The 24,064-nt window shown below is 53.0% G+C and overlaps 9 protein-coding genes across 9 annotated transcripts; 6 read left to right on the top strand and 3 right to left on the bottom strand.

The window, feature by feature from the left end:
- Window positions 1-274: 274 nt before the first annotated feature.
- On the top strand, window positions 275-1,434 carry tif211 (Eukaryotic translation initiation factor 2 subunit alpha; the record flags this gene model as incomplete). Its single annotated transcript, XM_014692901.1, has 4 exons — window positions 275-352; window positions 424-586; window positions 672-879; window positions 936-1,434. The coding sequence occupies 4 exons, from the start codon at window positions 275-277 to the stop codon at window positions 1,432-1,434; spliced, it is 948 nt and encodes a 315-aa protein (XP_014548387.1).
- A 663-nt stretch (window positions 1,435-2,097) lies between these two features.
- Window positions 2,098-2,755, top strand: IMP2L (Mitochondrial inner membrane protease subunit 2; the record flags this gene model as incomplete). The annotated part of the gene is made up of 2 exons (XM_014692902.1): window positions 2,098-2,366; window positions 2,476-2,755. 2 exons carry the CDS (start codon window positions 2,098-2,100, stop codon window positions 2,753-2,755), a joined length of 549 nt encoding a protein of 182 aa, XP_014548388.1.
- A 769-nt stretch (window positions 2,756-3,524) lies between these two features.
- Window positions 3,525-4,905, top strand: G6M90_00g021590 (uncharacterized protein; the record flags this gene model as incomplete). The annotated part of the gene is made up of 3 exons (XM_014692903.1): window positions 3,525-3,749; window positions 3,841-4,138; window positions 4,217-4,905. 3 exons carry the CDS (start codon window positions 3,525-3,527, stop codon window positions 4,903-4,905), a joined length of 1,212 nt encoding a protein of 403 aa, XP_014548389.1.
- A 484-nt stretch (window positions 4,906-5,389) lies between these two features.
- Window positions 5,390-6,726, bottom strand: G6M90_00g021580 (uncharacterized protein; the record flags this gene model as incomplete). The annotated part of the gene is made up of 2 exons (XM_014692904.1): window positions 5,390-6,201; window positions 6,279-6,726. 2 exons carry the CDS (start codon window positions 6,724-6,726, stop codon window positions 5,390-5,392), a joined length of 1,260 nt encoding a protein of 419 aa, XP_014548390.1.
- Window positions 6,727-7,607: 881 nt separating this feature from the next.
- mrp20 (mitochondrial 54S ribosomal protein uL23m) lies at window positions 7,608-8,300 on the top strand (the record flags this gene model as incomplete). The annotated part of the gene is made up of 1 exon (XM_014692905.1): window positions 7,608-8,300. One exon carries the CDS (start codon window positions 7,608-7,610, stop codon window positions 8,298-8,300), a length of 693 nt encoding a protein of 230 aa, XP_014548391.1.
- Window positions 8,301-8,550: 250 nt separating this feature from the next.
- Window positions 8,551-9,666, bottom strand: G6M90_00g021560 (uncharacterized protein; the record flags this gene model as incomplete). The annotated part of the gene is made up of 1 exon (XM_014692906.1): window positions 8,551-9,666. The coding sequence occupies one exon, from the start codon at window positions 9,664-9,666 to the stop codon at window positions 8,551-8,553; it is 1,116 nt and encodes a 371-aa protein (XP_014548392.1).
- An 829-nt stretch (window positions 9,667-10,495) lies between these two features.
- On the top strand, window positions 10,496-11,681 carry LEU5 (Mitochondrial carrier protein LEU5; the record flags this gene model as incomplete). Its single annotated transcript, XM_014692907.2, has 2 exons — window positions 10,496-10,633; window positions 10,713-11,681. 2 exons carry the CDS (start codon window positions 10,496-10,498, stop codon window positions 11,679-11,681), a joined length of 1,107 nt encoding a protein of 368 aa, XP_014548393.2.
- A 1,324-nt stretch (window positions 11,682-13,005) lies between these two features.
- On the top strand, window positions 13,006-14,362 carry cdc73 (Cell division control protein 73; the record flags this gene model as incomplete). The annotated part of the gene is made up of 2 exons (XM_014692908.1): window positions 13,006-13,602; window positions 13,715-14,362. The coding sequence occupies 2 exons, from the start codon at window positions 13,006-13,008 to the stop codon at window positions 14,360-14,362; spliced, it is 1,245 nt and encodes a 414-aa protein (XP_014548394.1).
- A 5,959-nt stretch (window positions 14,363-20,321) lies between these two features.
- Window positions 20,322-20,661, bottom strand: G6M90_00g021530 (uncharacterized protein; the record flags this gene model as incomplete). Its single annotated transcript, XM_066129876.1, has 2 exons — window positions 20,322-20,368; window positions 20,457-20,661. 2 exons carry the CDS (start codon window positions 20,659-20,661, stop codon window positions 20,322-20,324), a joined length of 252 nt encoding a protein of 83 aa, XP_065985812.1.
- Between the last annotated feature and the right edge of the window lie 3,403 nt (window positions 20,662-24,064).

Below are 24,064 nucleotides of genomic sequence, written 5' to 3'. Positions count from 1 at the left end.
AACCCTTCACTCACGAAGTTTTCGAACGGCCACGGTCTAACTGATAAACCTCGAAACGAGTCGCGCCACTGAATTCCCGACATTTCGAAAATTTTCACACCTCTCTCGAAATAGCTACACTTCACAAACGACGGGTCTGGGTGCAGTTTTAAGCGTGCAAACGTGCCGATATATCTCTGGGACCGGCGAACCCCACCTCCCCTCTTCTCTGTCACCAAGAAAACCGAACGTTTAATCCCTTGATCTTGTCGACATTCAGAATAACACCGCCAATATGTCGTTAACGAACTGCCGCTTTTACGAGGAGAAGTTCCCGGAGATTGATAGCTTCGTCATGGTCAATGTCAAGCAGGTGCGTTTGGAAGGGGCTGGACGCAGGCGATCGCACGGGGGTCCATGAGTCTGACAAGAATACGTGGGTAGATCGCCGAAATGGGTGCTTACGTCAAGCTCCTGGAGTACGACAACATAGATGGCATGATTCTCCTCTCTGAATTGTCGCGACGACGTATTCGAAGTATCCAGAAGCTCATTAGAGTCGGGCGTAACGAGGTTGTCGTTGTGCTGCGAGTGGACAAGGAGAAGGGTACGTGAATGTTCTGCGTTGGCCAGTTGCTACCCAGGCAATAGAGCTAGAGAGAAGAATTGAGGGAAACTAACGTTGGCGGCAGGCTATATTGATCTTTCCAAGCGACGAGTGTCTCCCGAGGATATGGTCAAGTGCGAGGAGCGATATAACAAGAGCAAGACCGTCCATCTGATCATGAGACACGTCGCCGAGAAGACCCAGACTCCTATTGAGACGTTGTACGAGTCCATTGCCTGGCCCTTGAACCGAAAATATGGCCACGCCATCGATGCCTTTAAGCTGTCTATTACGTACGTTTCGCTAGGACGTCATTTATCTGGGGGTCAGGTACTAATCTCGTCGATAGCAACCCCGAAATCTGGAACGATATGACTTTCCCCAGCAAGCCCGTCGAGGACGAGCTGAAGCTGTACATTAGCAAGCGACTTACTCCTCAGCGAACCAAGGTTCGAGCTGATATTGAAGTCACCTGCTTTGGCTATGAGGGCATCGACGCTGTCAAGACTGCACTGAGAACTGCCGAGGCCAAGAACGACTCTGAGGATGCCAACTCCGACACTCAAGTCAAGGTCAAGCTTGTCTCGCCCCCTTTGTATGTGCTCACCAGCACTTCCTTCGACAAGCAGCAGGGCATTATTCTCCTGCAGGAGGCCATTGAGAGCATCAGAAAAAGCATCGAGGCTGCCGGCGGCAACCTAACTGTTAAAATGGACCCCAAGGCTGTTACCGAGAGCGATGATGCTGAGCTGCAGGCCCTCATGGAGAAGAGAGAACGTGAAAACGCCGAAGTCAGCGGTGACGAGAGCATGAGCGAGAGCGACGACAATATCCCCGAGACGATCTAGGCAGCCTCATAGCAAGCAAGAAGGGAAGAAGAAGGCCAGTAGTATTCATTGCTAAACTCGGGTCCGGATTGACAAGGAGGCTGGTGCCCATCGGCGATATCCCGAGACCGTTACGAGGTCGCACTGGGTCGATGCAATACGAGATGTAAGCGGCTCACCGTAGGCTATACTGTAAAAACTTGGAGGTAGGGACCGCATGATGATAAGAATGGCATGGGTTGGTGAAAAAGGCTGGTCAATATTGGCATTTCATGTAAGCTATTTTTTTGAAATAGCAGGTGACGCCCTCAAAACGGCGTTGGAGACTGAAGCAATAGCATGAAAAAGAAACATGCATGAATTGAAGACTTGACATACATGACTGGGAGCTGTACTCTGCGTTGGGGTAGAAACTAGAGCAAAGACGCCGGAATAGTCGTACGTCGCAATCCAAAGGTCATGTCTGTGTTGCGGTCGGATTGACTGGACCCTGAATGGAGCTCGAGGGTCCACCGCCAACTGCCAGCGCCACCAACAGCACCAGCCTGGCACTCGAGTTTGCCATTTGTAAAGGCTGCTTGCTGGAATGCTTTACCCAACCTCAACCTCGCACTTCACAACGTCGACTCATATACCACGCTTCCCCGCGCCCTCGTGTACCTCTCTGGGGGAGTCGATGCACCGATGGCGCCGGGCTCGATATGGTCGCGCCTACGAATACCACCATCCGGGCTAGCCCGAGCCGTCACTCTGAATCTGATGGGCTTCGCGACGTGGATCCCCGTCATTGCCTGGTTCAACATGCACGTCGCAGAGCTGACGTTTGTGGACGGCTCGTCCATGTACCCGTTCCTGAACGAGGACAAGGACTCGACGCTGCGGCGAGATTTTTTTCTGAATTACAAGTGGTCGCCGCAGGAAGGGTTGGAGAGAGGCATGGTTGTCACATTGAGGTTTGTGTGCCTGAGCCTCTTTACACCGGGGGAGCCCTCTAGACTCGGGTGGTTTTGGGCCAGGGTCGTGACTTTTGTTGCAGCATCAATGTCTGACAGCAACGTCTAGGAGTCCGTATAATCCGGAGGTGGTTGCCGTAAAGAGGGTGGTTGCGCTTGAAGGAGATGTGGTCAGGACCAAGAAGCCCTATCCCATACCGACGGTCAGGATACCCCAGGGCCATGTTTGGGTGGAAGGAGATGGGCCGGCGGGATCGAGCCTGGACAGCAATACGTACGGACCTGTGTCGAAGCGCTTATTGACGGGGAGGGTTACGCACATTGTGTATCCGTTGAGGAAGTTTGGGCAGGTGAGGTGGTGGGAGCATGAGAGCAAGCTGGTGGAATGATGGCTTTGTATGATGTGATGTCAATGACAGTGGACCTGTGTGTATATTATGGCTTGTAGGATGTACCGGTGGTCATGCATAGAGTTGGATGGTTATAGGACTAGATAAAATGCCCAATGCAATGGTTGACATGGTAGATGTACCGCTGCGTTATCTTTTTTTTCTTCCGAGTACCGCTAGGTAGGTAGCTGCTGAGTTGCTCGTTCATACCAAGTAGGTAACATTGAAGAGTCAATGAGTTCCAAGTTGAACCTGACCCTTCAGCAAGCAGCGCACGGACCATCGGTGATCCCATAAGCCCTGTGCTTGTACTGTACGGAGCACCGGTGGACTGCAGAGCGAGCCCACCGGGGGTGAGGCGGACGCCCAGGCACAGAGCAAAGCGACGCCGTCCCAGCAAAAGGGACTGGAGGAAAAAAAGTGGTTCGGGGATAAAGTCGGCACCGGAGCAAAAAAATTGTATGCGCTCACTGCTGGGTGCAGGGCCGCCGCCATTGACCACTCGAGGCACACGCGCGACGAGCATCCAACGTCGTTGACGCAACAGCCCCCATCACAGCATTCAGCAAAATAGACGAGCACAGCGATAATCGCTCACTTGGCGCTGTGGTCTTGACTTGCCCGTTTTCAATTTTTTTTTTCACCCAGCGTTTCAATTTATATCCCTGCGTCGTTGATCCCGCGAAACCCCGACCCAAGCGGTTTTTCCTACCGTCTCCTGTCTTTTTTTTTTGTTCCTCTGCGATTTACGGCGGCGGGCGTCTGGGCCATGCCCCTCGCCTCACAACTTTCCAACTTCTTCTTCGCCGGCTCGTCTGCTTCGGCCGGCGACAGCAGTAGCGACGAGCACGTCGTCGGGTTGGCAGAGCCGCCTCGCAATGCCGGTATTCACACGAAGCACTCCCCGGGCAGAAGCAGCGTCATAGCGTCTGATAGCGGGCGTACCATGAAGAGCGAAGATATCGAAACGGAGGGCCGGCCGCCCTATCTCCATGTGCGTTTCTTTCCTTCTCGTGTCTGTGATTTGGTCTGGTATTCATGGTCGGTAGGGACGAGGTACTAACTGCTTTTTTTGGGGTTTCTAGGCCATGATTGCTGGTGGTATTGGCGGCTCAACTGGCGACCTGCTCATGCATTCGCTGGATACAGTCAAGACACGGCAGCAGGGCGATCCGAACATCCCGTCAAAATACACATCATTGGGACGATCATACTACACAATATGGAGACAGGAAGGTGTAAGACGAGGTCTGTACGGGGGATGGATCCCTGCGCTGGGCGGCTCGTTTCCCGGCACCGTCATGTTTTTCGGCACATATGAATGGAGCAAGCGATTCCTGATAGACCACGGCTTACAGCACCACTTGGCATATCTCTCAGCAGGTGAGCTCCCATCCCTCGTCTGGAAACTTGCTGCAATTTGAGCGGCACGGCGGAAAGCTTTGCTGACACGGCCCGCAGGATTCCTCGGCGACCTCGCCGCCTCCGTCGTCTACGTCCCCTCCGAGGTCCTCAAGACCCGACTACAGCTCCAGGGACGCTACAACAACCCCCATTTCCGATCCGGATACAACTACCGGGGCACGCTTGACGCCGCGCGCACCATTGTCCGAACCGAAGGCGCGTCGGCCCTCTTCTACGGGTACAAGGCCACGCTGTACCGAGACCTGCCCTTCTCCGCGCTCCAGTTCATGTTCTGGGAGCAGTTCCACGCCTGGGCCCGCGTGTACAAGCAGAGCCGCGAAATCGGCGTGCCGCTGGAGCTTCTCACCGGCGCGGCGGCAGGTGGTCTCGCGGGCGTCATCACCTGCCCTCTCGACGTGGTCAAGACGCGGCTCCAAACACAAGTCAACCCCTCCTCGGACCAGGTGACCAAGTTGAAGGAGGTGGCCTCCTCCCAGAAGCGCCACATCTCAACATCGTCACCCAGCACGCACCGCCCGCAACCTGGTGCCATCGCCCTGGAAACATCCTCCGTCATCACCGGTCTGAAGGTTATTTACCGCACTGAAGGTCTGGCCGGGTGGTTCCGTGGCGTCGGCCCTCGTGGCGTATGGACCTTTATCCAGAGCGGGTGTATGCTCTTCCTGTACCAGCGGTTGCTGCACCAGCTAGAGGTGATGATGCCTGCTGAGAAGGACGACTTGTAAACTGGGGGGCGTTTTTTTTGTGTGTTCTTTTTGTAATATAGACACCGCATGGTAAAGGGGCAAAAGAGCCCAACGGCATTTTGAACATTTTTTTATTGAAGCTAAAGGAGCCATGTATATAAAAACGAGCGGGTTGCTACTTGTATGAGACGGAAATAAGGGAGGCATAAGAGCGTGTTGGGGAGGAGCAAAGAAATATAGATGCCACATCATTGTTTGGCGTTGGAGGCTGATAGATGGACCTGGGCAGGGCATTTTACGGTACATAGAGGTATCCATGGATGCCGACTCTCCAAATGAACATTACTACTGTACTTGTTTTGCCTCTGAAGTGGTGGTTTTGGCTGCAAAATGTTCATGACTGGTATTGATGCAACGCTCTATGCGAAGGCACTCGATGCCGACTTTACGGGTATCTATGAAGTAACTAGCCCAATGCCCGCAAAGTAAATTACGTCTGAGTGTACATCTTTCCATGCAAAACTCACGCCTCGCTTTCACTCTCTTCCGCAGAAGCAGACAACTCTTCGAATTCGTCTGTCCGCTCAGAAAGCTGATCTCTTGCCAGGCATACCGCTATTGCTGCCGTAAGCGCATTCCACACGCTCTGGTGGCGGTCCATGAAATGCATGTCTACATGGAAACTGACGTACGCAGAATCACCCTTTGCGCTGTCGACGGTGAGAAGGAAGACGGATGTGCGGAGGATGAAGAGTCCGTATACAACGGGGGGTCTGTATCTGTATTTGATTTGGCCGCGAGTACTCTGTTGTTCATCAGGGGTCAACCCGTTAGATATTGGTGATGGAGGGGACCGCCTTCTTGTTGGTGTTGTATCGTCGCGTGATGCGCTCCCCGGTCTTGGTGTGCCCTGACGAGAGCCGTTTCTTGACGGTGCCTTGGCCGATTCGCTGAGCTCCTCAACTCTCTTCAAGTACTTTTCCACTATCAAGGTGGAAAGGTCGGCGCCTTTTTCTCCCCCCCTAACCTCGGATACATCCCAAAATGAATCATCTCGATCGACTCTCAGGAATTCTCTCTGGGCCATGGCTAGCGCACGCATGCGATTCTTCATGGTACTCGTGATGTCTTTCTCTCCCAACTCGGCATCCATGACTGCAGTAGTGATGTTTGGTACGATTTTAAGATGAGAGTAGCCTCCGTCCTCGGCAGCCCATGCGATATATTTGTCAAGACACCTTTTAATAAGTTGTGTAGCTTTCTTCCGCAGACCCGATTGAACGGTGGTTCGGACGGAAGATGTCAGGTCTATGAGACGAATGAGGGCCATGGTTGCTGCACGTCATATTAGCCTGAATTACGGCGATGGCAATTGTCTTTTGATTGTTTTTTCATGAGTCACTTCAATTTACCTTGAAACTCTTTCTCCATTGACCGGCTGTATATGATGGAAGGCACCCCATCACCCGCGGAAAAGATGCTATCCACGACGGGTATACCCCTAAAATCCACATGCCAATGCGCCGGAAGTAATGGTATGTCTGCCCTCTGAAACAAAATCTCGAACAGTTTCTCTTCCTCGTCGGCCCATGTGCTTGCTCCGGGATAACTTCTCTTTTCTTGCTCCAGCTCCAGTCGTAAATCGGCGGCTGCAGTAACAGGAGCATCGACCGAACTTTCATACCCTTGATCGAATAGGTCTATTGTTTCTATAACAGGGTGTCTATCCTCTTCCTCCTCCCGCTTGATACTGACAGGCATCTGCGGTTCAGTGGTAGTATTTTGCGGGGATACCGATGAGGTTCTGGCGAGGCGTGGTCGGGGTGTGTTGGAGAGCGAGGGTGAGGGCGGAGTTTCCATGCCGGCTAATCAAAGTAATAATTTGATGGCTTTTAGAAGGGTACAATGTTGACGAGCGAAAACTCATCCAAGTAAGGGGCACCGGGCATGGAAGATGCTGCCGTGGTGTGACAAAGAAACGTGTTGTTTGGGGAACGTGCTTGTCCTCTCATTCATGATGGTTACTCGAGGATGGCGTCGCGACAAAGGAGCCAACTGTATGTTTTTCAAAGGAAATGACGTTTTTAATACTTCCATCCCATTTGGCGACGAGTAGAAGATGTTCACAAAGTGGTCTGCGAAATAGGATTTCTATGCCTTGTGACAGCGAAGTGACATTGAAACTATTTGGCTTGCGTCTGAATGCTTGACAAGCACAGCGCACATGAGTGGGGCCAAGACTACTTGCTGCTCCGTCCAGAGCACGAGAAGCCAGGCGCTTGCGTTGTGATGGAAAGAATGTACAACACCTGCATGTGGGCAGTTGACGCCAGTGCATAATAATGTCATCAAGCGAAAATGGACACCGCGCGTGCAGCCATTTATGCTGGGCGTCACTCCATACATCTCTCGCTTTTCCACGCCCACCCGTTTTGGCCTGGTCGCTTCACCCTGTTTGGCCGCACCTGATATCAGTTGAGCATACAAGTGCATCATTGGCGGCACCTAGATACCTAACAAAGATATGAGTAGTATAAAAAAATATAATTCCTTTACAATTATTGATTCATGCAACACTACCCTTAGATGTCATGACAAGCAAACAGAAGCAGGTTGATCCAGGAGACCTGCTTACGTAATCGAACCTTCCGCCGCCAAGCCAATCACCACTCTCTCCAAGAAATATTTTGGGACGCCATCCGGAGAGCGTATCGCGACGAACCTCACCACGCCAACGCACAATGGCCGAAGCCGCAAAAGCAGTAGCCCGACAATTACCAGGCTTCAGACTGGGCCAAAAACAAGTCTTCCTGTACGATACAAACCCCCCCTCTCCTATCCCCAAAACTCGCCACACCCGCCCTTGCCTCCTAAAGCTAATCAAGAACCTTTTCCCGTTCGCGCACAGTCCCAACCATGTAATTACGTTTCTCCGGAAAGAACACCTCCCGCCCAACGAAGCCTGCTTCCAGGTACCGCTGCGCTTCACCAAGTTCGACCTCCGAGACTACCTATGGAACCTATACAACGTGGAGGTGACCAAGGTGCGGTCGTACGTGAAGCAGCAGCCCCTCACGCAGCGAAACTCGCACTCGCGGTCGTGGTATCGCCCGCAGCCGCTGAAGATGATGACGGTCGAGCTGGCCAAGCCCTTCCAGTGGCCCGAGGCGCCGACCGACCTGGAGCCGTGGAACCATGAGCTCTGGAAGATGAGGGAGGACCTGATGGAGAAGAGAAACGAGGACCAGATCAACCAGCACAAGTTTGAGATTGCAATGAGAAGCAAGGAGGAGATGAGCAAGGAGAGGAAAGAGTTGAAAGGGCTAGCGGAGAGGATGCTCAGGGGAGAGGTCAAGTGGGATAACGGAGTGGCCCTGGATCCCAAGTGGGATTCTGTGCTGAAGGAAGCGCAGAGGAAGGATGCTGCCGCTTGAGAGGATAGGCGGCGGAGGGGAGCAACACAAAGCTGGGCAGTGGAAAAAATAGGTTTCAGTCGTATGGGACTGGACGTGGAGAGTAACGCGTCAACGTCGACTGCGTGAGCCATGTACGATACGCAGGCATATCTGTATATTACTGTAGCCAATAGAAGGCAAAACCGGGTGGCGCCGGCACTATGAAACGAACAAGTGGTTTTTGTTCTTGATGTGGGAACAATGATTCAAAGGTACAGCATGGGCAGATTCAACATGATTGCTCCCAGTACTGTTGGCCTTGAAAATGGAGGACCTGGTCTCCCCAACTCCACCAGCCGGCCGTGAGGTTGCGGGCGAATATCTCTAGGCCAGCATAGTCCTGTTGCCCCAGGACATCTTGGAACAGCAGCCGCAGATTTGGCTTTCGGGAGTGAACATCTGGCGCGGCGACGATGACCTTGGCTTTGAGACCAGGCGGTGCGGGCGCACCGATGGGCTTGGCTATGAGAATCTTCTCCCATGGCTTCCTCCAGACCGACTCAACGTCGTAGAGGGGCTCGCCGGCAGCTGTAATTTTGAGCCACGTCCATTCAGCGACCAATTCTACGCCCCAAGAAGCGAATACCCCCGCGGGGGATGTGAGAAGCTCAGGGATACTAGCCTTGTTGGTGATCCAGACGGCCACCAGGCCATCGCTTGCTAAATGCGCCGAGATGGGTATGCTCGTCAGCAGAGCTCGGATGTCATCTAGGTTAGTAGCAGTGGCATATTTATTGCTGCGTCTTCTGGCAGAACGATTTGGCCAGGGAGGGTCAAGAACGACCAGCTTGAACACGGGTGCGGTGTCAGCAAAGACTTGTCTTAGGTCCTGGATGGATCCATACAGCGGTCTGGCGTCCTGGACATGTAGCGGAGACGGTGCATTCACATCCTCGATGTCGGCAGGTAATGGTTTGCGAGGAAGATGGAACGGGCCGTTGTAGCCGTCGCACATGACTTGCAGAGCACTTTGAACAGCTGCGGCGGTCATCAAATCGGCTATTTGGGCAGCAGGGGGCTGGGCCGGCCAGTCGTGTGCCGCACCGCCATCATGTCCAGACGCGTGGTCGCAGCGACCGCGATGACCAGCCCGACGTCGACTCCTCTTCGGATCCGGCGTCGGAAAGGGTTTGGTCGGCGGCGGATCCGAGTAGACCCGGCGCAGCAATCGGCAGCCAGGCAGGACTTGCGCTTCTTCCAGGGAGCGTGGGACATCTAGCAAGACGACAGTCTTGTCGCTGCTTTGAAAGAGGACGCTCGACGCGGTGGCAGCATCATCTTGTGGCGGTCCAGACATAAGACGGGTTCCCGGGGCGATGGTGCCAATGAGGCCGTTATCTGACATGCAAGAGGTGTGCAGTCCGTGTGGGCGAACGTGCAGTCCACAGTTATGTGAGAAATGGGTGAGGGTAGCAAAAAGTGGTCCAGATACCCTTTGGTAACGGGAACTCGAGCTGTTGGGATTGGCTTTCGGCTCAACGAGGGGCTTCGGTAATCCTCGGCTGGAAACGCTTCTGTGGCTCTCGGACGCTGGGGACGACGGTTGAAGAATCCAACTGCCTCCGGATGCCCCCAGACTGCTCCAGGGCCCAGGCACGTCATTGGCCAACGGGCCAGGCCAGGCCCAAATGCCCTGCAGGCCAGGCGTTCAATACTATGACGTCCGCTAAACCCCCAGTGCCATCAATGTCCAAACACGGAGTGCAGAGCCCGATTACAGGCTGCCGGTTCGCTGTCCCCAAGCCGCGAGCCCCCAGATGTCCCCCAAGTCTCGTGGGCAGCCATAGCCGGGGTCCCGTGGCGTGCCGAAACTTGAAATTCCTCATCTTTTCCATTTCCACTGACAACTTGTCTTTGGCACACACAACCTCTGCTGCTTCCCTCTTCCTCAGCCGACGCTCGCCCACCCTTGTCTTTTGTTGCTGATTGAAATAGAGCCAGTCTTGTTCACACAATCTCTCCTCATCGTCGCCATTCCCGTCGACCGAGTCCGCCACATCATTCCTACGTACCCGGGGCCGGCATGCGGCGTCGGTCCTCTGGGACTTCCTGCATCGCAACTTCTCCACGTGCTGTCGGCATCCGGAATGCCCACGTCCTCCCCCCTCATGGACCATGCTTCGGTGACGGAACTTGCTCGCGGCAGAGTGCGCCAACATGTCGGAGTGGCTGCCATGGCTCCTGCCGTCGCCAGTAACAGGGACGCGGCTGTGTGTCCCACCGACGACGAAGCCATAACACCCCGAAACAGGACTCGATCCTGGGACTATGTCTGGCGATCTGGTGTCGCCGGGGGGGTCGCAGGCTGCGCTGTAAGCACAATCCTCGAGTGCCAGAAAGAGACTCGTGCTGCAAGAATCCGTCTGCTAACTTGAACTGTTCCTTCATCAGGCCAAGACCATCGTCGCTCCGCTAGATCGAGTCAAGATCCTCTTCCAGGCCAGCAATCCCCACTTCGCAAAATATACAGGATCTTCCTTCGGCGTCGCAACCGCCATCAGAGACATTTACCACTTCGAAGGTGGCCGGGGACTCTTCCGAGGCCACTCGGCTACGCTGCTGCGTATTTTTCCCTACGCCGGCATCAAGTTCCTCGCTTACGAGCAGATTCGAGCCATGATTATTCCTGGCAAAGAGTACGAAACGCCGCTGCGACGACTCCTCAGCGGCAGTCTTGCCGGCGTCACTTCTGTCTTCTTCACATATCCCCTGGAGCTCATTCGAGTACGGCTGGCCTTTGAAACAAAGAAGGACGGCCGCTCGTCTTTGTCTTCAATCTGCAGACAGATTTACAACTCGAGCCCTGTCGAGAAGTCGGCCACGGCAAGACTCCCCAGCGCCCCAGCTCCTGTTGCCGCCGCCGTAGAGTCTACTGCCTCGGTGGCCGGTTCGATTGTCCCCAAGACGGGACTTATCAACTTTTACCGTGGCTTTGCGCCGACGCTGCTGGGCATGCTTCCGTACGCGGGCATGTCCTTCCTCACCCACGACACCGTCAGCGACTTGATGCGCCACCCCTCAGTCGCCCAATATACGACCCTACCCCGGCGGAAGAACCAGCCCTCGGACAAGCCCGCGCCGCTCCGATCGTGGGCTGAGCTCACGAGCGGTGGTGTCGCTGGTATGATTTCGCAAACTTCATCGTACCCGTTGGAGGTCATCAGACGGCGCATGCAAGTAAGCGGTGCTGTTGGGGACGGTCACAGGATGCGTCTTGGCGAGACGGCCAGACTCATCTTCCAAGAACGCGGATTCCGAGGCTTCTTTGTCGGGTTGACAATTGGCTATGTCAAGGTGATCCCCATGGTGGCAGTGAGCTTTTATACATACGAGCGCATGAAGCTGGTTTTTGGCATATAGACGTCGCGATTTGTGAGCTTTCGATTATTATTACTTTTTTGGGGGGGGGGGTGTTGAGGCTTCCTTTGTCTATGTTTCAATGGCGTTGGCGCTAGAGCTGGGCGGTAAAACCAATAAGAATCCGTGGGAGGCAGCTTTGTTTTATGGCTTTGTTGATACAGTGGCATTGTTGGTCGCGATGAAGCGGCCCGGTTTTGCATACTTTATGAATAGTGCTAGATATTAGTACAGTACAGTCCAGCATGGCTATGTGGTCCACAAGAATACAATTCGATACTATCTTATTATTCTAGATGTAGTGTACGTTCCTTATGCGACCAATGTGATGCTACATCTCTCCAAGCCTCTCCGCCAGACTTGCGGAGCAAAGTACTTGATTGATTGACTGCTAAGAATGCCGTTCGCTCGCAAGTCTCGATTACAAGTGAAGAATACGGGCCTTGTATCATGAGCCAAGGGGTAGTGGTTTGCTGCTGTGGTTGATCTCGTACGTAGGGGACAGTGGTGGAGCTGTCTGAGACGGCAGCATTTGAGCGGACATGCTATGACTGTATTTATTATTGAACTGTATGATTATCGTTTCTTAGTTCCCTTGCGCTGGTGAGATTATGAGTCAGGCTGTGCTTGGTATTGCGCTGGCCTAGTGTATCATCTTCGTTGGATGCTACTTCGGCGCTAGAACTGCGTGAGACATTGAGTAAAGGAGAAACTGACAGTTTTTTTTTCATATCTTAGACTGAGAGAATCCGCATATTAATGAAGATCACGATTGAACGACGAGATATTTACAACAATGACTGTGCTAATGCGGAATTTAAACTCTGCTGTCAGCTAGGTCTTTTGAGGTTGTCATGGTTGAAGGACACACAATCAAGCATGACGAATTTAGTCTGCGTCATGCCCCCAAAATGACAAGAGCAGAGTACAAATATGTGAACAATAAGCTACTATATTTACGAAAAACAAGACAATGGATGTATGGAAATTATTTGAATACTTTTTCATACATTGTTGCTGTGTTTATAGAACCACTTACACCCGCACTCAGACTAAGTGCTGATTGGTCAGATGACCACTGCAACAGCTCCCAACCCCAGCTCCAAAACTACGTTTGACCAAAAAAGCTTCACCACCTCACAGCCAAACCACCACTGCTGGCCACCGAGGGAAGAGCACCGCCATTTGTTCCGCCATCTTTATACCCGCTCGATGATTTAAATTGACATTTGATCGACCGACAAATCCTCTCCTTCCTCCCCTTCCTCTACCGACCTCTCAACACATCACCTCTTCTCCCGCCAACCCCATCGCAAGTCCGCCCATCATGGCCTCCGCCGACCACGACCCTCTCGTACTCCTTCGCAAAGCCATCTCCAGCAGCCAGCCCTTCATTCCCAGCGCGTCAGACGACCCGGGCGCCAAAGAATGTCCCCTCTCCGAAGCAAGCCACCTGCAATTCTCAGCCCAGGGCATCGCCCTCGCCATCGAGACCCCGACGCGCTTCATCTCCAACGACAAACCCGTCGATCTGCGCAGCATCTATTTTGCCTGGCTGAATCGCGAGCTCGCCATCCCAGAGTACAATGCTTCGGCAACGACGCTCAACGAGCAGCTCGCGGCGGCCGGGTCGACGGGCAAGGTGCAGAACCTGGGCTTCATCGAACGACTCGACCTGATCACCTGGCTCGAGGCGGCCAGCGAGGAGAGCGAATACATCAAACCTGTTGCCGGGGATGCGGATGCTGCCGCTGCCGCTGCCGCCGCCGCCGGCACGGCTCCCGCGACCAAATCCGGAGCCGTGTCGACCGCGGCGCAGGCCAGGGCCGGCAAGGGCACCATGGATCCGCGCCTGGCGAGCGTCTACGATGGAGAGCGCAGGATGGGAGACCGCAACACGGTACTGAGGGGGATCAAGCCGACAGTACGTATCACAAGTCCAGCGGCGTTTCCCGCAGAGGGGCCGCATTCATTCTTTTCTTGTCTTTCCGACCACCAACCCCTCGACATGGGCGAGAGCTAACCACCGCACGCAGGACTTCTCGCACGTTCGCAAGCTCGCGGCGCCGTTTATCCAAAAGAAGGCCCAGGCGGTCTCCGCCCCCGGCGCGGCATCCTCCCTCTCCCTCAACCAGAAAGGCCCGACTAGGAGACCGGACCCCATCATCCTCCTCTCGCCGTCGGCCTCGTCGCTCCTCCGCATGTCCAACGCGAGGTCCTTCCTCGAGGACGGCAAGTTCGTGCCCCCCGACGCCAGCGCCTCGACAGCCAGCATGCTCCACGTCCAGCGCGTCATCCGGGCCATCGACCCCAACCGCCCCCTGCGCTTCATCCTCGTAGAGGGCTCCGAGCAGTTCAAGCCCGAGTACTGGAACCGCGTGGTGGCCGTCTTCACCACCGGGCAGACGTGGCAGTTCAAGAACTACAAGTGGAGCAGCCCCAACGAGCTGTTCAAGCACACGCTCGGCGTCTTTGTGGGCTGGCGCGGGGAGCAGGCCCCCGAGAGCATCCGCAGCTGGGGCCACAGGGTGCTGTCGACGGGCGTCGATCGATGGCGCGGCGGCGACGGCGCCGACGCTTCTCGCTTCAGAGACAAGGAGGTCGTGGAGCAGATTTGGAAGTCGATTGAGATGAATATGCGAAGCAAGGGCTGGCGATTCGATGCCGCGCCCACGGCGATATAAGGCATGGGAGCAGAGCAGTTTTTTTTTTTGGTTTTTGTGCATCCACGAAACATGTACGTTATATAAACCTCCCCGGGACCTGGGCTCCGTTACGGGGGATGGGTACAGTCGTGTCTTATAAAACAGAAAGCGTCGGCGTTTGGTTTTATTTAGGTTCAGAATACTACAAAAAGTCTGAGAAACAGGAGGTGGGCATCCATGGACGATGGTGGACAAGGTACGACGAGGCGAACGTGCTTCTGCACCTGTGTGCCTTGGGAGCTGTGGCCTATTTACTCGCATTTCGTCTTTAATCTTCTGCTGCAATATACCTTTCTCAATGCAGTTGTATCACGGTTAGGACAAAGCTACGTACCCTAGAGTCGTTTTCGCACAGCTCAATAAAAAAAAAGGGCAATGTGACGGCAGTTTCGTTACTTTTTGCCACCGCACACCGCCTATTCTCGCAGTCTTGGCAGGCATTCTGTTAGTAGTACATACAATGTTAGTTCCACCTCATTCCGGAGGTGAAACTATCTATCTCAGCCGGCCTTGGCGGTCCGGCGCAACCCACAGCACGAATTCGTAAAGAAGTGCAAACCTACTTCTGGAAAATTCTTTTCTCACGCGACACCAAAGTAGCAGGGGCGCCAGGTATAATCAAATTCTGCATGCGACCGAAAGGAAGAGAGCGAACAGAAGCCAACCGTATTCCCCAAAGCAATGGAGGGTTATTGGCTCGATGAAAGGAGGATTCCGCCTGCGAATGGGTCGGTATTACGCAGTACTGTACGTACATGCTGTATGGCATATTGTAGACAGTCCCGTTATTCGTGTACACATCTCGTGGTTGTGGTGATGTGGACAATCGAACAATTTTGCATGGAATAGCCCTGCTCCGTCCCCTTCGGCCATCGACCTAGGGGCTGAGAAGCACGCCGCTGGGAGCGCAGTCAACGGTCACTTACTTGCCTTGCCTGCCGGTATGATGCGGAAAGTCAGTTTTCCATGCCGAGTGGTATTAATACGAATCACGGTTTCCCGAGATTCATGGGCCCTTCGGCGCTAACAGATTGGAAGGATTCAGCCAGCGCCTGGGCATCCTTGCCGGAGCTAAGCTTTTCAAAGGAAACGTCGGACTGGTTTTTGCCACGTTTCTTTTTTAATTTCTCCCCAGCTAGCCGCTTACCTATCATGGGGCCATTTATTCTTGTTGTGTCTTGGCTGTCCTTGTTCCTGGTACCTACATGGTGAACTAGCCACGATGACACGCGGATTCCCGTAGTTTTGGGATCCCGTAAAGGCGTCAATCAGGGCTTTGGCTATGCCCCTGTGTTTGCGGGCCGGCTGTGGGTTGTAGTGAGCGTCCCAGAAATACATGCAAAGCAGCGTTTTTTGAAGTTGAGCAATTGCGGAGGATCCCAGTTCGTGACCTGATACTATCCTGAAGCAGACCTGCATATTGTAGACCGGATGGCATGCACACGAGCCTGGATCTCAGAATGATTTGGCCGGCCGGGAGAGACTTGTAACACAGTGTGCTCTTGTCAATGGTTGTTTTTCCTTTTTTTTTCCTGCCTGGAATAAATATAGGAGCGGGGCGTGTCATTGTAAAAGGAGGCTAGAAAATAAGAAAGGGACCAGCCCAAGGTGCCTTTGACAACGTCTCCGATGTTGGTAGATACAGCCGTGGGACATGAAAGACAGGTGCTAGGTGACATGGTGCGAAAATATTTCATCAGAGGAGCTTGCAATTTTCAGAATTGCCACCCGTAGCAAGCACTTATTGCTCACGGGACTTTGACCAAATATTTCACCATCCAAGACGCCATCTACACAAGATGTATACTGTATGTTCTCTCAGGTCAAACTGATGGTGTCCGTTGCATCGAGTTCAGCTGAGTCTGCACTCTGTGGGCGTGTGGAAAAGAAGATGAACTCGCCCCGGCGAGCATATCAAGGATCATCCTTCCAGTGTATCCTTGTGAAAGCGGGCTGGCAGCTTCGTCTGCAGTTTCAACCATGCGAAGTCTCGGGCCGGAGTCGAGGTTTCATTTGAGTGACAAATTGGGCTGGATAGATGGCAACGACATTTGCGAATACTAACCCGCCTGCGTAGCACAGTAACATCAATAGCAGCTATCAACGCAGAACCACTGGTTTGTTGGAGTTGCTAATTGCTTCCTGGATGTGGCGTTCATTAGGAGAAGACACGCGGGAAGTCGCGTCTGGTAGTAAACATGCTTGTTCGGCTCATGGTATTGTTTGCTTTTTGCCCTAATGACTCCCAATGATCTTGGTCAAAGCAAGTGACGGCCCGGAACCGATGCGGAAAGCTTATCGTTTGACAATGGGGCCATGCGATCTCATCGACTTGAATTGAAGCTACACTCACGCCTCCGGTGGGATGCAAAGTAGTACAGCCTTCAAGGTCGAATATCCACCAACCTCGTGGCCTTGTTGTTGAAAATGACAGATAATGACGACGACATCATGAGATTGAAGCCGGCCGAGGTCCACTTTTTTAACAAGACCATTCATTGTTCAGCACCGGACTGCCCGAACCTTGAGCCTCGGGGGAAGGGATATTCGATACATCTGTGCGAATCGTGGAACAGGGCTTGTATTTCCGGACACCACTTAACGCAGCTTCGGAGATGACGTTTCATTCTGTGGCATGCATCGCTCGGCGTTGCCCAGATAAGAAAATGTGCGAGATGATGTGTTGCATCATGCCACAGCACAGCCCGGGAGGTCCCGTTTGTACACTACTGTCTACTTCACCGTGGACAAAGTGTGGTTTCTTGCACCAGCTATCTGAACCTCTGCGTCCAAGGGGGAAATTGGGCACGAATCGATGGCAAGAGTGTTGGTCAGCAGACGATTCAGTGTTTGACCCAACATCGTGGGTAGGGTAGGTCGTCGGCATTGACGGATGGCAAGATTGCACAAGCGGCATCTGCCACGTGTTCAGGAAATAAGCCGCATCAGCAGTGAACGGGCGCTGGAAACGCTATTATTACCCAGCAGCCCTTGTGAATTGCGGTGGGCGGTGCAGGACTGAGTGGCTGCTGACGACACTGGGAGCAACACTAATCAACAGACCGGACACGACTGGAAGGGGGGGTGTGCGCTTGCTGACCTCGTGGCATGATGCGGAGAAAGGAATGCTCCGCATGCTTCAATGCAGTTGTTCTGCCGGGTAAAACAAAGCTGTTGGCTCCAACACAGGCCTGGATATGTCTCACAAGGTCTTGCCTCGACTTGTATCCTTTACCTCGATTATCTCAATCTGCACCTCTTGGGACTACTGTTGATCCCAGGAACCTAGGCCCGCGTTTCCGAATGTGAAATGACTAATAATAAATCCGCCTGCCGGTCGCCAAGCCCTCATGTCATTGTATGTAGTACCTAGCAGTACTAGCCGCTGGTCGTGGTGAGTCCATCTGCTGCTAGTCCCGTCTCGTATGCTGTGGCTGCCTCGTAGGCTCTGGTGTGGTGGCTGGATAGGCTTCACATCTTATTCAGGTCGTGTTTTACCGCCTTGTAGACAGGAAACGGCTAGCCAGATACTTCGTCTTGTCTTCAATGTTCCGTTTGGTAATATTTGCACCCCTGTAAACCAAAACAGTGGACTTGACATTGGTATCGCAGAGCTGCAGGCCCAGAATTCTTGCCCGTGATTCCATTGGCCAAACCCCCTCACCTCGACTCTTGGCCCAAGATTGCCTGCAAGGCACTCGCAGTTCAGTCAGAACTAATAATGAGGGCTCTAATCACATGGGTACGGTGTACCATGGGCAATATTCAACATGGGTTGAAGCAACACTCAATTTTCCATGGGATACTGTGCAGATGTGGTCCGCGACTCCATATTCTTCACATTGTGCTCTGTCCGCCGTGTCACGGTGTGGCGTCGCAGTGGCTGGTTCAAATCTTCGAAACCCTTGCCTGGTAAGGGCGTGCAAGCAGCTTATTCAAGGCGTGTGCGTTGCGTCCTCGTGGCCTTGGTGACGGCGACACATGGCAATGTACTCGATACTTCAGCCGTCAGACCAGGATGTTGGCCTCTGCTCTCTGTCTGGACGCTTGCACCCCCTCCAGAAACCAGCCGGCTGGTTTAACAACCTTCAGGTCTTGCTTTTCGGCACGTTCGGTGGCCGAGTGCGTAATTCATTCTGGCACAGCCGTAGTATGGTTGCCGACCAGATTCAAGGGCAATAAGCTCTGCATTGACGACAAGACTCTTGACAATGTCGCCTGCATCTGGAGAGTGTAGCGCGCCCGCCGTCGTTTATCATGATGGGATCAGATAGAAAGTTAAGAGATATTTGTAATCGGTCTCTTGGTGTGCGGGTGGGACTCATTTTGCCAGGGAATTTGTCGAAGGGCGGTGTAGAAACGGATCGATTGATTGCCCTTCCAGCAAGCTAATTTCGTTGGTATCATCAACAAGTGCTTCAGCGGGCAGCCGAATTACAGGTCAATCAACAGCCGCAGCCGTGGTCAATGTGGTCGGGTGTGTGCAACAATGGCCACCAGAGACACAGGGAGACACCTATCGTTTGTTAATTTGCGTATCTTGTCAGCCAAATATTTGTCGTCGGGATATTTGTTATCTATGCGTTTTGCAACAGCATCACTCTTACTGTGCACTGGAAGTACTAATGAAATCTAGAGGATGAAGAAGCGGGGTCACGAAGTCGGTGCCATAAACATGGCCTAAGATTGTAGTTTGCAGCAGATTGAGTAAACGGCTGGATACCGCATTGAACTCACGAGGGGTTGAGACGTAGTGACGTCTTGTGTTTCGAGGAATGATGGCACATTCCACAGTTCCCAGCAACGTTTGGTTTCGTAACATCATGGCAATCGATTGCGGAGTTGGCGACCTGGAAGACAAAGAACCCTGTACCCCAGGCCGAAATAGTGGCCCTGAGTGCCAAACCATTGAAGACATGCTGGATATTTCTAAAGGAGGTCCAACAGGAGCTTCTAAAGCATCTCAGCATAACCGTTGTGCTTGTGGTGATGCTGGGTGTTGGGTGAACGGACATGTTCGGCAACCAATGACTAAGTACCTAGGAACCTGACGGCAGGAGCGAGGGGGGCCTTTCCCACAATGGGACAATGTAGTACGTACATACATACAGTACAGATAGAGGCAGCCCTACAGGAAGGTGCGCAACTCCTTTCAGGGCCCTTTAACCTTGACCTTGCCTGGCGCGAGCAACTCATGTGGCACGGAGCGCCAGCATTATTGCTGATCCCCGTGCTCAGACGCTCAAGAACCAGACTCATTCTAGCATGGGATCCACATGCGGCCTGCTGGGTTCCGCCGGACACTTGACATTTTGGGTCAGTATTCCAAATACTGCAAATGTCTTGCTTGGCATCAATTCTACTCCGTACCTTAGGTAAGTAAGTACCTAGGGTAGATAGCACCTACAGGCATACCTCAGACTCACAGACATGGAGTAGTTGCCCCGTCGCCCCAGGTATTCCCAAGTACTAAGTATATCTAGCCCGTATTGGCGCATGCAATGTCCTGGCCAGCCACCGCACACGAGAGGAGGAGGAGGAGCGCAATGCTCTACAAAAAGAGGCAATAAGCGCGAAATACTCCGCACTTGTTACCGCCAGCAAACCAGCAAACCAGCAAACAATAAGCAAAAAGGCGAACGAGCAGGCGAACAAGCGGACAAGCGAACGAGGAATCAGGGAAAGAGGCTAAGGTGGCGGACAAAAGGGCGTGGATTCATCTTCAAACCCACGTGGCATTGCCTTTCCCCGCCAGGCCCGTCCTGACCGTCTTGTGCTCGGCCACCAAGTGGTCCGTTCCAATTCATGCCCACTATTTTGAGGCACACGCCCCCCTCGAGAATCTCACCCACCCAGATGCTCTCCTCGTTTCCTCCCGAGGCCCTGCAACCTGCAACCAGCATTATTAAACGAGGCTTTTGGTCTGAGACCAGCGTCTTCATTCGAGCCCAGTCCAGTCCCCTTGTTGCGATTCAAGCACAGTCCCTAGAGGCCGGTCTGTCAGCCACCCAAGGAGAATTCGGTGCCGCACAGAACCATGTTTCTCGTGCAGCTTGCCTGCTGCAAGCTGCACCCTGAGAACACCTGTGCCGTTCGGGGATCTTGTCCACATTCTCTGAGGGCGAATCGTTGATCAGGCACGGGTCTGCGTCACAGTCGCCGCCTGGCTGGGACACGACAGGGTTGGTGCTGCCGGCACTCGCCCACAACCCAGCGATGATTCGGGCCAAGATCTTGAGAGTATGCATAGATACAGACACCCTCGCTGCAGACGCCATGTAGGACAACTGGCGACCTTCTCGATATTTCCGTATCTGCTATTGAAAGGTCATATTTGAGAAATGACCGCGATTGTCAGTGCAATAGGCTCTGGGCCGTCCAAGTTTGTCGGGGTCCTCCCATCCAAGGATTTCAAGCAGCTAATTATTCAGCGTCAACACTCATAAGCATTCGACACTTTTGGAGTCGCTCAACGCCACTGGTTGGTCGAATACCTAGCTATGACCACAAACTGTCATGGAAACCCACCGTCACAAGACCGTTGACGCAATCAATCACCCAGATGACTTGTCAAGCTGTCATCTCATAGAAGTTCCCTTCACTGTCTTGTGCGTTTCTGCATCCGCTTCAATACATTTGTTGTCGTTTTGGAAAGCCCAAGGTCGTGCAGGTTACCATGATAGGACCCGAATCTTAGTCTTTGTAACACATGCTTAAAAGCTTTTGCGGGGTTCGGCTTACGGGGAGCGTCGGTCCAGCGAATGGAACTTCTGGAGAAATGCCTGAATCATGAATTCAATACAGAACCGGGTATGACTTCGAAGATTGCCACAATCAGCTACTGAATGGCCTCAAATGCTGAGTGAAGCAGAGTCGTAATCTGCCTTTTGACTGCTTGGTGGGTGCGTGATTCGTGTCATCCATGCTATCTGAATGCAAGTCTATCAATCAGGCCACGGTCTTGGGGACCACCGATCATCAAACTGCACATAGAAGACGTCATCCTACCTCACCTCGGGTACATTAGGGATGGTGAACCAGCTTATTCCCGCGAGTATGTTAGGTGTCGGCCTCGTTTGCCACCTCTATTTCCCCTCAAAACATGCGGCAGCGGCGATGGCTTTGGACAGTGAGGGTGTTGCACAAATGGCCCACCCATCAGAACGCATCCGCGATATCACGGCAGTTTGGAGGAGCCAGTCCTGCGCAATGCGGTGGACTCCGCAACGTCGGCCGAGAGATGGAGTGCGGCCGACCGACAAACGACTATTGACCTTGGGTACCAAGTTTCGAGAGTAAGTTGTATGGACTGTGTGGCCTGGATGGTTCGAGAGTGGGCCAGTGCTCCGTCGCGATGTGTTTGACCCCCACGAAGACAAGAGTCCCGCTCTCTTCAAGAAAATCAACATAGTATTGCATATTCACCCCACCCGCATAGACCTACCAAACCAGTCCGAGTCCAAAATTGCCTACTAGGTACCTATGTACGTATGTAGTCCTATGTCCAAGGATTTCTAACTTAGATACGGAGTAGTACGGCCGCGTACATATATCCAATCAGCTCAGCAACAGCGTGGTTCGCCTTGTGCATTCACCTATCGTAGTGGGGCAACTGACGGTCAGGTCATCAGTTGATGTCGGTTCTCAGTCGTCCTTGAAATGTTTGCGTTTGCTGCACAGAAGTAAGCAGCACATGCGGATCGTTATGTTGGCGGGCACCGTTTCTCTGAAAGTACCCAGGATGCATCGGCTGTTAGTCGACCCCAAGCATCAAAGTACCTCGATGCTCATCTACAATGCTCGAGGGCTGCTGTAGTGTCGATCGCCATGGTGGTAGAGTAAAGCAGTTATCGAAACGGGCGCACGAAGTATCCGTACCGAGTGCTACTTTGTACGATACAGTTTCTCCGTATGGAGTACTGGGCAATCAATTGATGTCGCATCAGGAAGGAGCGGCCCAGAACCATCACGTCAAGTCAAATGCACGCATCTAGGCACGTCTGGTCTGTGCAAAACCCTGTCTCTTTGAACTGTACTCAACATCGCAAGTCCCGAAGTTCATGGCCAGCTGCAGCAACATAATTCATTTGTATTCTGCATTGCTGGTAGATTATAAGTGCCCCCGGACACTACCTGGGTATCGTACTTCGTCGTGGCCGAGGGAGGTCCCACTGCAGAAACAAAAACGTCACCATCTGCTTCATCGTCAACATCGCTTGCTAGCCTAGGGCCCAATTCACCCCACGGCATCTTGTATGTGATGCGAACCGGCTGGTACCCAAGCCACGAACCGTCTCACCGCAGATATCAAAAGACGCGTTCTTGTGTCTCCACATGGTTTCCAACCTGTTGATGAGACACAGGTGCCCCTTCACATGCTCGGGCCCCAGAGAGTAGTGAGTACCCTCTGGAACGAATGAATGCTTTGCATCGCTACTCTGCCTCTAATACATGATGACTGTAAGCTTTCGCATCCAAGTTGGAAAGTCGCAGGCTCCGCGCCATGACGGGAATTGGCACGTTGCTTATTCAACCCGCGCTTTATTGAACCCTTCAATATCACTCAGCAAGACGCCGTTAGTCTGTGTCACAAAGCCTGCATTGTTTGCATGTCGCCACCCAAGCCTCAGAGCTCGCTGTCTGTGGTTTGAACACAGCAAACACTCCACAGACCCAAGATCGATACAACACAGGGGGTGTACCCATTACGTAGTCTGCCAAAGCTTTGCGAAAATTCCCCCTTAATGCCCGCCAACTCTGGTGGTTCAGACCTGGACCACCCGAGAGACGCACTAACAAGCACACGAATAAAGTCGGTGCAGAAACTCTGTCTGCCATGTGGCAACTCTCTGCCAAGACGTTTGTGCCACCAGTTACAAGTAGAATCGGGAAACACCCTGGTTCTTTGTGCACACCAGTGCAAACGTGATTCTATTTCAAGCTTAAGAAACACGTTGAGCATGACAAGTCATGCAGGACAACCAGCCACACCGGCCATGTGTCACTCACTACCCCTTTCTCCCCGACCCCCTTGTGGTGTTTTTTGTGGATGGGTACTTCTGGCCAAGCCTTCCTTCGACAGGGAAGCCTTTGACGGTGTTCCCCTCAGAGATCTGGCAGGGAAGATGCGGCACCTTCGTACTTCCCACCAGTGAGTGATGTTCACTGTTTCACACGGACGGGTCCTCGACGGAGCACAGAAATCCATCGTGTTTTCTACAGGCAAGTCCGCCGTAGTCAAATAAGCATTGGGCCACCTATATCTGAGCTGGTCGTTCAAAATTTTGCCTTTTTTCGAAGCCATCACATTTGTGTGTCCATTCTCTCCATGGCCTTTAAGGCAAACCAGTCACGCCTAGAAATATCTGGAAGGGTTCTTGTACTTTCACTTGCTAATGCTTCCAACATCTAGACACCTCCCGCCAGAGCGTTACGGAATACTACCTATCTGGATTACTGGCATTTTAAGTGGCAAGTGCCGCAGCTTCAGGAATTACTAGTAGTACGTACATACATACTACATGAATGGCACGAGCACACCAAGCGCAATCGAGACGGCACATGGCTGGCTGACTCGTCACCGGAGCGTATTTCCGGAGTATGTATGTGCAAGGTCTCAACTTGACGATAGTTACCAGCATCTTTCGCAAATACTAGCCAGGAACCAGCTCCCTTTTTGCA

The sequence above is a fragment of the Metarhizium brunneum genome, chromosome 1 (genome assembly GCF_013426205.1).
Source record: "Metarhizium brunneum chromosome 1, complete sequence".
In the NCBI taxonomy this organism is placed as follows: domain Eukaryota; kingdom Fungi; phylum Ascomycota; class Sordariomycetes; order Hypocreales; family Clavicipitaceae; genus Metarhizium; species Metarhizium brunneum.
The sequence above is the reverse complement of the archived record's forward strand: the minus strand, read 5'-3'. Positions and strand labels throughout refer to the sequence as shown.